Genomic DNA, 10,637 nt, shown 5'->3' on the forward strand with positions numbered 1-10,637 from the left:
GATGCAGTTTGGCTGTCCCCTTTCTTTGGTCTCTCCTCCATAATGGAACAGCTGGAAGGCAGCTGTTGAAGGGCCATCCTTGGCCATCAATTAACCCAGGGCTCTTCCAACTTGGCCCTTTGATGACTTGTGGACTTCAACTCCCAGAATTCCTCAACCAGCGTGCCTGGCTGAGGAATTCTGGGAGTTGAAGTCCACAAGTCATCAAAGGGCCAAGTTGGAAGACCCCTGAATTAACCCAAGGATCTACGTTGCCTTCTGAATCTGACGGGAGCTTTGAATCCAGGCGCTGAACGGACTTCCCAGTGGTAAAGAGAGCCAGTCTCTGTTGTGGTTCAGGTGCTGGCCTAGAAAAGCAGGAGACGGTGAGCTCTAGTCCTGCTTAGGTAAGAAAACCAGCTGAGTGACTTTGGGCCAATCACCAGGAGATGGTGAGTTCTAGTCCCCCCTTAGCCAAAGTCCTAAGGTGATTTTGCGCCAATCACCAGGAGACGGTGAATTCTAGTCCCACCTTAGCCAGAAACATTCATAGTTTGGGAAGTTTGGTTTTTATCTCTTTATTCGGCCTTTGGCTGCTCTTTGTTGCAGGTGGGACTCTCCGGGCTATGTCTTTGAGGGCCCAGCACCCTCCTTGGAAACCCATAATCCTCTCTTACACCAGGCGTCCTTGACCTCCCACGTTGATGTGGGGCGTGTTGTGTTTCAAAGTGCTAAGAAAGATGCAGCGACGGCACAGTAGCATCACCGACAGCCTTCCACCTGAAAGGTAAGCCCGCCCTCATTCAGACAGGTGAGCTATGCCCCAGGAAGCACCTGTTGCAGCAGACAAGCCAGGTATTAAACCAGATCATCCATTACCATACCTGCTGGCTGGAGCATTCTGGGAGTTGAAATCCACAAGTCTTAAAATTGTCAAGTTTGGAGACCCCTGGATTAAGCTATAGCACATGTTAATATTCACAATAATACATCAAGGGCTGTCATTTAAAATATTAAGAACATAGATGGTTTTAATAACAGAATTGGAAGGGACCTTGGAGGTCTTCTAGTCCAACCCCCTGCTCAAGCAGGAGACCCTATACCAGGAGTCCCCAACCCCTGGTCCGTGGACCAGTACCGGGCCACAGCATGCCAGCAACCAGACCGCACAAAAAGCAAAGCCCCATCCGCGGGATGGGTTAATGGGGTTAATTGTTTTAACTGTCAGGAAGTTTCTCCTTAGTTCTAGGTTGCTTCTCTGTTTGATCAGTTTCCATCCGTTGCTTCTTGTCCGGCCTTCAGCTGCTTTGGAAAATAGCTTGACTCCCTCTTCTTTGGGGCAGCCCCTGAGATATTGGAAGACTGCTATCATGTCCCCCCTCGTCCTTCTCTTCATTAGACTAGACATACCCAATTCCAGCAACCGTTCCTTATATGGTTCAGCCTCCAGTCCCCTAATCATCTTTGTTGCTCTTCTCTGCACTCTTCCTAGAGTCTCAACATCTTGTTAACTTGGGACCCCAAGAGCCACTTCTATAAAACCTTGTTGCTTTCTTTATTCAGCTTAGAAGCCTCTTCAAACAATAGACATGTAACGTTCAGCACCAAGCAGATAAAATAAGTTAAAAAAGGGGGGTCATAGAAACACAACACAGGTAAATAGCAGGTGGAATAAATAGGATTAAAACCAGGTGACATTCACCCAGTATCGGGCCCTTTCGACAGGATTTTTGCATGTCTTGTTGCTAAAAACCCTTGTTATGTATAGATGGCAACCTGGCCTTGGAGGCTAGCTATAAAAATCTCGGTTTAGAAAGAGTGCCCAGGGAGGGCTTTGCATGCTTTGAGATATCTAGAGAGGAGGGCTCAGAGCCGCAGAAATCTTTGGGGAGAAGGCGAGAGTGGGGCCAATTCCCTTAATGCAAGTAGCAGCTCTAAACTTAGAAAGCTCCCGAGGGTTGACAATCCGGAGAGGTTTTGCCACATTGCCGAACGTTAGTAAAGTCCCTTTTCAACTCTTTTACTATAGGACATTCCTTTTGTGCCCACCGAATGTTTCTGTTCCATTAAGAGGATGGGCTTGCGCAGACAGTCCTTGATTTACAAGGACTTCTTTATGACAGCCTCTCAAATATTGGAACACAAACAGTTTGGAAAGAGAGAAAGAAAGAAAGAAAGAAAGAAAGGAAAAGAAAGAAGAAAGGAAAGGAAGGAAGGAAAGAAAGAAAGGAAAGGAGGAAAGAAAGGAAGGTAGGAAGGAAGGAAGAAAGAAAGAAAAAGAAAAAGAAAGAAAGGAAAAGAAAAGAAGAAGGGAAAGAAAAAAAAAGAAAGGAGGAAAGAAAGAAAGAAAGAAAAAACTATCAGGAAGTTTCTCCTTAGTTCTAGGTTGCTTCTCTCCTTGATGAGTTTCCATCCGTTGCTTCTTGTCCTGCCTTCGGGCGCTTTGGAGAATAGCTTGACTCCCTCTTCTTTGGGGCAGCCCTTCAAATATTGGAAGGCTGCTATGATGTCACCCCTAGTCCTCCTTTTCATTAGATTAGATGAAAAGGCTAGGGAACTGCAAAAGAAGACAAATATTAATATCACCAATGATACATTCTGTTTTCTTAGGAGAAAGGGAAGAGATACTGTGTTTCGGTATCGTTTTGGCAAGACTGTTTTCTCATTTAATTTGGTTTGCATCCCTGAATGGAATAAAGTATATAGCACAGTGTTGTTGTTATTGTTTTTCCAAATCTGGCAACTTTTAAGATGTGTAGACCTCAAACCCCAGAATTCCCCAGCCAGGCCCTGTGCTTTGTAAATCATACTAGAATAGAATAGAATAGAATAGAATAAGAGATTATAGAATAGAATAACAGGTAGAATAGAATAGAATAGAATAGAATAGAATAGAATAGAATAGCCTCCTCCAATATACACTGCATAAACATGACCAAAATAATAATAATAAATAGATTGTTTGAATAACTATCTACTTGTCTGGATGCACCACTCTCCAGAATATCCCATCGGTTTCTCCAACCAACCTGAACATATTTCTGAAGGGCAAGTTCTAGATGTAAGTCAAGGACTACCTGTACTGTTTCTCCCCCTCCTCACCCCCCCATGTCTTCCAGAAGCCGGAGCCAAGCCATCACCTCGGAGACCAGCGTGGACCAAGGGGGAGTTTTCGAAAGCCTGAAGACGGAAGCCCCCTCCCCTCCACCGCTCTTCTCGGGGCTGGGGGGAATCCCATCAGGCAGTATCTCGGCCACCCCTTTCCAGTCCAGTTTGCTCCTCGGGTCCTCAGCCGGAGGGGGTGAGGTCTTCATCCAGATGCCCGCCCCTCGGGAGGAGGGGCCAAGCCGGACAGAGGCGGGGCTCTATCACTACCGGCAACCGCATCATTACCATCACAGCCACCCGCGGGGGTCCTCCCTGCTGCATATGAGTGGCACTGACCGCCACGGGCATCCAGAAGAGACCCCCGATGACCAGCCTGGCACCCCGGCCCCGGCTCTTCCCGAGTTGAAGGTGGTCATCTCCTGGCTACAAGACGGCCTGCCGTTCATCGTCATCCTGCTGGCTAAACTTTGTTTCCAGCACAAAGTGGGTAAGGGGCTGAATTGAAGGAGAGAGGCGGGCCTTCCCAGAAGTGGTTTGCATGCATTTGGGTATATTTCACTCCCCCCTCTTTTTAAAAAAAATAAAACGGCATTGATTCTGTATTAGTATTTATTCACATTTATGGACTGCCCATCTCTGTCCTACTGAATAAAAACACTTGGTTAACCGACTAGGTACAACTGGGGGAGTGAGACGATATTCCAGGGGGGTGCAAAAAACTGGGGGTTAGAAATTTCCAAATTATAATGTACATGCGTAATTCATTGCCGTTATTTCGGACTTTTGCAAGGGGTGCGAGAGTATATCAGAAGCATTCTAGGGGTGTATAGAAAAGGTTGGGAACCGCTGAACTAGGAGATCAGCACCTTCTTGCACCAGTTATAGCAGTCTTCCAATATCTGAGGGGTTGCCCCAAAGAAGTAGTAGTCAAGCTATTCTCCAAAGCGCCTGAGGGCAGGACAAGAAGCAACGGATGGAAACTAATCAAGGAGAGAAGCAACCTGGAATTAAGGAGAAATTTCCCGACAGGGAGAAGAATTAGTCGGTGGAACGACTTGCCACCAGACGTTGTGGAGGTTTTTAAGAAAAGACCAGGGGGCCATTTTGTCCAAATTAATGTAGGGTCTTCTGTTTGAGCACGGAGTTGGACTAGAAGACCTTCAAAGTCCCTTCCGATTCTGTAATTCTTTTATTCTGTTATTCGGTTCTCATGTTCCTTTAAACTTGGAGGACGAAGGCGAGGCAAAATTCCATCCTGGTGCACGGGAACCGAAGGATCCCATCTGGAAGCGCAGAATGAAACGGCTGTTAGGGCCATTAATGTCCGATTGAGAGCTCTCTCTGTTTCCCTTACAGGAATTGCCCTCTGCCTGGGCATGGCCAGCACATTTGCCTATGCAAATTCAGCCCTTCGAGAACAAGTCTCTTTAAAGGTGGGTGCGGGCCACCATTCGGGAGATAAGAGGCCAAAACGGGCCTCTCGCGAGACAGACGGCATCATTTTGCTCCACCTGTAATGGAAAGACCTTGCCAGACAGGGTGAAGTTATGCCACCTGGGGCAGAGTGAGATAAGAGACGGCCTAGCCCACAGCTGTATAATGGCTGGAGAAACAGGCTGAGAAGGGACCCTCCCTAATTTCTCAAGCTGTTAAGGAGACGGAGGAGATTCTACTTGCAAGATTCACATTCACACACACACACATACGTGGGAATGACCATGAGAGTCAGGAGGACAAGGGGTGTTGCCTAAGGGATGGTCAGATAAGAGACGGCCTAGCCCACAGCTGCATAATGGGTGGAGAAAGACACTCAGACGGGACCCTCCCTAGTTTCTCAGGCTGTCAAGGAGACGGAGGAGATTGTACTTGCAAGATTCACATTCTCACCTGCACACAAACACACACACACACAGAGAGAAATACGTTGGTCGCTCTCACGGCTACTGAGTTTAGCTGAGATGTTAGAAGGTGGAGAGTCTCCCATTTTGGTCTTTCTTTCCTTCTAGGAAAAGAGATCCGTTTTCGTGATTTTCTGGATCTTGGTCTTCCTGGCAGGAAACACCCTGTATTTGCTCTACACCTTCAACTCCCAACAGCTGTATAACAGGTGAGTCCACAGCTTCCTCCTCTTCATCCAAGGCCAGGAGGTTAATTTATTTGTCCTGTCCTTTCCTGTCCTGTCCTATTAATTATCCCATCTTATCCTATTAATTATTCCATCCTATCCTATTAACTATCCTATCCTGTACTATCCTATCCTATCCTATCCTATCCTATCCTATCCTATCCTATACTATACTATACTATACTATACTATACTATACTATACTATACTATACTATACTATACAGCCTATCCTATTAATTATCCTATCCTATCCTATCCTATCCTATACTATACTATCCTATCCTATACTATCCTATACTATCCTATACTATACTATATAGCCTATACTATATAGCCTATACTATATAGCCTATACTATACTATACTATACTATACTATACTATACTATACTATACTATACTATACTATACTATACTATACTATACTATACTATATAGCCTATCCTATTAATTATCCCATCCTATCCTATTAATTGCCCTGCCCTGCCCTCCTTTGTCCTCCCCATCCTATCCTATGCTATGCTATGCTATCCTATCCTATCAATTATCCTATCCATTATCCAATTCTATCAATTATCACATCCTATTCTGTTAATTATCTTATTCGATCCATTACCCTATCCTATCTGCCACGAGAATACTTAATCCCAAACTATATTTATGGGTGCAGATTTTTAATCCATCAGATTATAAGAATTCCCACCCAAAAGCAGTAAAATGAAAGAGAAGAACTTCCCATTGAAATCTGAATTGCTACAAAGAAATAAAATCGGTTTCGTATCTCTTCCCTCCTTGCCCTCTGTCCTGTCCATCTTTTTGTAACCTCATAGATCTGATTGTGTTTTGTGTTTCCCTTCATTTACTGTCGTCTAACGTGCACTTCATTTTTTTTTTAACTAGCTCATTCATTTTGGCTTGTTTGGTTTTGTTTTTTAGGATTTAATTTTACCTGTAGTGCTGTGCCATATTGTGAGTACTTTGATTTTGGTTCTCCCTTCCCTCTGTTTTTTATTTTATTTTATGTTATCGTATCTCATATAAAATTGTGCTGTAACCAAATCTGAAACATCGTTCGAAGAGATGTAGACGTTTTTGTCTGCAGAAGATCAGATGTCAGTTGCTGCCCTTGAAAGTGACACAAATGGACTTGGTGTTTCTTGAGAAATAAAATGTTGGTTGTTTTTTTAATGCTCCTATTCCAGGTCCTTCCATGATTATGTTAACTTCATTTCAGATTTTGTCCCTTGATTGCTTTTATTCAGAATGGCCTTGCTGGAAAGATTTATTGCAATATTCAAGCAGGGATTTATTTCTGTGGCAATGTTTGAAGATATTATTTGATTTAGGAACACGGACACGTTTATCTTTATTTTATTGGCTTACTTAAGCTGCTTGTAGCTTCACAGTTGAGTTCCTCTCCTGTCCATCTTGCTGTTTTCCAGCCTCATTTTCCTGAAGCCCAATCTGGAGAAGCTGGATTTCTTTGACCTGATGTGGATGGTGGGCATCACAGATTTTGTCCTGAAGTATCTCACCATCGGTCTGAAGTGCCTGGTGGTGGCCCTGCCCAAAATCATCCTTGCGGTTAAATCGAAGGTAGTAGCGCTGTGATCTTGCTCTGCCGGGGTGGGGCGCTATTCTTTTGAAATATGTCTTAAAATGGGGAGGGGTTTTTTTGAGGCTTCCAGAATGATCCAGAAAGACAATAGCACGAGTTACTTAAAAATCACAGGGATGGTTTAACCACCTGGCAGAAAAGGTCAGTGATGACTCGCTCAAGAACAACCTTGCATAGCAACAAAAGTTCTGGTCCCCATTGTAGTCGTAAAACGAGGACTTCCTAGTTTATGCCTTGGTTTAGGTCTGGGTAGGTGGACCTCACGCCTCTGCTAAAAAGCAATGGCGCTCTAACCCTCTCCTTTCCCACAAATACAGGCAGTCCTCAAGTTACGACCACAGTGGAGCCCAACGTTTGCGTTGCTAAGTGAGACATTCGTTAAGTGAGTTTGGGCCCGTTTTTGTTAAGTGAGACATTTGTTAAGTGAGTTTGGCCCCGTTTTACGACTTTTCTTGCCGCTGCCGTTCAGGGAATCGCTCCAGCTAAGTGAGTAACATGGCCGTTAAGTGTGGAATATGGTCATAACTCACATTTTCAGCATCGTCGTAACTTTGAACGGTCACTAAGCAAACTGCTGTAAGTCAAGGACCACCTGTTGAGCTAAGGGATCCTAAGGCTTCATCAATCGACCGTTTTTCTTAATATGTTCACCTAACTCAGCCCTTGCACGGTTTCTATCAGTCTTGCTTGCTAGTAATTGTTTGGCAACACAACGGCGGAGTTGTGTTTCCATGGACAAAAAACGAGAGCGCTTGAGTCCCAAATCCCTGAATTCTCCTCCCGAGACCACCCCGGACCCTCCCCCGAGTCTTCCCAGTTTCTTTCCATTTTTCTGCTTTCCACCTTCGCCGGTGAACTTTGGTGATGAAGATAAATGGGGCTTCAATTAAAATCTCGGCTTGATTACTCTGCCAGGGCTGAAATTTCCATGATGGGGGTGGAAGGGACGCTAAGTAGGTGTTGCCTGGAATGGTTCGCCCCTGTTCTCCAGGGTGCTCAGAAGGACTATTAATTTCTCTCTGGCAGGGCTCCAAGGATATTTCTCTCCTTTTGATGATGATGATGATGGTGGTGGTGGTGGTGATTTTATTTGAGGAGATTAATGGGCTGGGGCACCAGATAATCCAGTGAAGGAGAGGGGAAAGGAAACGAGCGGATCAGCCATCATCATCGGCCCAAGACAAATGGCAAAGCTGGAAGGGGTTCACAGCCCTTGCTTGCTTGTCTATGAGCTGTCCCAGGTTCTCATTAATCCTTGTCCAACAGAAGAAAGAGGTTGCATCTGTATTTCCAACCACATCAGGGGGCTGGCGAGATTGCATCTGTCGAGGGGCCCCTAATAGCTCACAACACAGATGCTTCTTCAGAATGGCGTCTTCGGATTTGGGACGCTGGTCGCTCGCGAGTTGCAATTGTTTGGCCTTGTTTCATGTTGTGCACGCCCCTCTGTCTGTGTGTGTGTCTTTGCAAAGTTTGGTGGACGGGGCTTAACTCTGTGGACAGCGCAAAGATCTTCTCACAAGTTTGTGCATATCGTCCAAACAAATTTAAAACTCAGCGTAACTCTGCCGGCGCGTCCGTTAACCCAGGATATTGGTCAATGATCAGAGAACTGTGGCAAAGAGCCGTTCTTTGATGTGGTTGGCAGCTGGAATTGGGGCATCTTCTGCCACCCAACATGGACGTTCAGCCCCAGGGTAGACAAAGAGTAATAACATGACATTTATTTGTATCCCACCTTTATTATTTTTACAAATAGCTCAAGGCGGGGAACATATCCAACACACCTTCCTATTTTCCTCCTATTTTCTTCGCAACAACGACCCTGTGAGGTGGGTTGGGCTGAAAGAGAGTAATTGGCCCAAGGGCACACAGCTGGCTTTCATGACTAAAGGAGGTCTAGAATTCACCGTCTCCTGGTGACTGGCCCCAAGTCACCCAGTTGGCTTTCATGCCTAAGGCAGGACTAGAACTCACAGTCTCTCGGTGATTGGCCCAAAGTCATCCAGCTGGCTTTCAGGCCTAAGGCGGAACTAGAACTCACAGTCTCCTGGTGACTGGCCCAAAGATATCGGCTGGTTTTCAGGCCTAAGGTGGAACTAGAATTCACTGTCGCCTGGTGGTGCCCAAAGTCACCCAGCTGGCTGTCATCCTTAAGGCAGGACTAGAACTCACAGTCTGCTGGTGAATGGCCCAAAGTCACCCAACTGGCATTCATGCCTAAGGCAGGACTAGAACTCACGATCTCCTGGTGATTGGCCCCAAGTCATCCAACTGGCTTTCATGGCGAAGGCGGGACTAGAACTCACCGTCTCCTGGTGGACTGGCCCAAAGTCACCCAGCCGGCTTTGATGCCTAAGGCAGGACTAGAACTCACCGTCTCCTGGTTCCTAAGCTAGCCCCTAAACCCCCACAGCAAACTAGCTCTGGAGAAGCCTTTGAAGTCTTCTCGACTGAGGAAGGTGCGAGAACCCCACAACTCTCAACGAGAAATGTGTCAAAGCATTTTTAAAAATTGAACGCGCCTGTTTGGAAAGCAAACCCAGAAGTCATTGTCAGCCTGGCAGTAGCGGGAAGTTGCTGCTGTATGTTTCGTGAATATTTAGCAAAGTGATTCTGGAACTGGGGGAGTGAGAAATCCAGGCATCTGGCAGTTCCTAAATTCCCACTACTAAGAGCATGCCTTTCCTCTCTCCCCCCCCCACCCCACTCCCCTTCCTCCTCCTTGCTTCACACCCCTCAAGCTGTCACTTCTTAGCCGAGCAAATGAAATTCTGTCATTTGCCGGGTGGAGAACAATAGGTCCCTCCGGCAGCCACATGGCTCGGGCTGTTTTAATTTACTTTAATTCATTTTCAATGGAAGCAAAACGGCGTTTGTTTTTAATCGGGAGGAGGGGGGGCGTTCAACTTTGGAGAGGGGGGCCATCGCCTTCCCCCCTCCCCAGGAACAGAAGGACACACCTGCTTTGTGCCACTTCCTCACAAGTTTCCTGGATGCTCTTCAGCTTCCTGCTTTAGAACGAAGGGAAAACTCACTCGTCGTCGCCCTAGTCTGCATTTCTAAGAGGCACACAAGAGAACATTTGGCAGGGCCCTGCGTAACACAGCCGTCGTGAATTTGGGGAGGGGGGGTTTGATAGATCAGGACGGTCTCGGTGGGGTCTGTTCAAAAGGAGCGGCTGCCTTTTTTGCAATGGGCTAAAAACGCTTTGTCTGAGTTGGGGGGGGGCATCTCTTGGGCTTTTGTGTGAACTCGGTCATTGTGGTTTGCAGTGCTGATGCTGTTGACAGACAAACAGGAATCTTGTGGTTTATTGATTGGACCCCGATTGGGCCAGGTGTGGCCATTGTGATAGATGCATTTGGGGACTCGGTTCTTCCTTGGTGGTGCTTTCCCTTCCGAGGTGGCTCCCTCTTTGCGAGTTGGATTCTTGAGTCAGTTGCGTTCGGTTCTTGAGCACTGATGATGTTACCTAGTTGGGTCATGAAACATCCGCAGGAAAAACACCCAGCTCAGAGAGCACCAAGGACCCCACAGTCCTCCTCCTCCTCCTCCTCCTCCTCTCCACAAACCCCACTCCCTTCAAGCACTGATGATGTTATCCAGTTGGGTCATGAAACGTCCGCAGGCAAACCACCCAGCTCGGAGAGCACCAAGGACCTCACAGTCCTCCTCCTCCTCCTCCTCCTCCTCCTCCTCCTCCTCCNGATGCAGTTTGGCTGTCCCCTTTCTTTGGTCTCTCCTCCATAATGGAACAGCTGGAAGGCAGCTGTTGAAGGGCCATCCTTGGCCATCAATTAACC

The 10,637-nt window shown here is 46.5% G+C and overlaps 1 protein-coding gene across 1 annotated transcript; it reads left to right on the forward strand.

Annotated features, from left to right (window-relative positions):
• Positions 1–683: 683 nt before the first annotated feature.
• LOC107295601 (RING finger and transmembrane domain-containing protein 2-like) lies at positions 684–6,824 on the forward strand. The gene is made up of 5 exons (XM_015824915.1): positions 684–766; positions 3,099–3,574; positions 4,444–4,520; positions 5,094–5,194; positions 6,656–6,824. Exons 1-5 carry the CDS (start codon positions 684–686, stop codon positions 6,822–6,824), a joined length of 906 nt encoding a protein of 301 aa, XP_015680401.1.
• Positions 6,825–10,637: the final 3,813 nt, after the last annotated feature.

This window comes from Protobothrops mucrosquamatus, unplaced genomic scaffold, assembly GCF_001527695.2.
Source record: "Protobothrops mucrosquamatus isolate PMUCROS unplaced genomic scaffold, P.Mucros_1.0 scaffold2413, whole genome shotgun sequence".
Classification (NCBI taxonomy): domain Eukaryota; kingdom Metazoa; phylum Chordata; class Lepidosauria; order Squamata; family Viperidae; genus Protobothrops; species Protobothrops mucrosquamatus.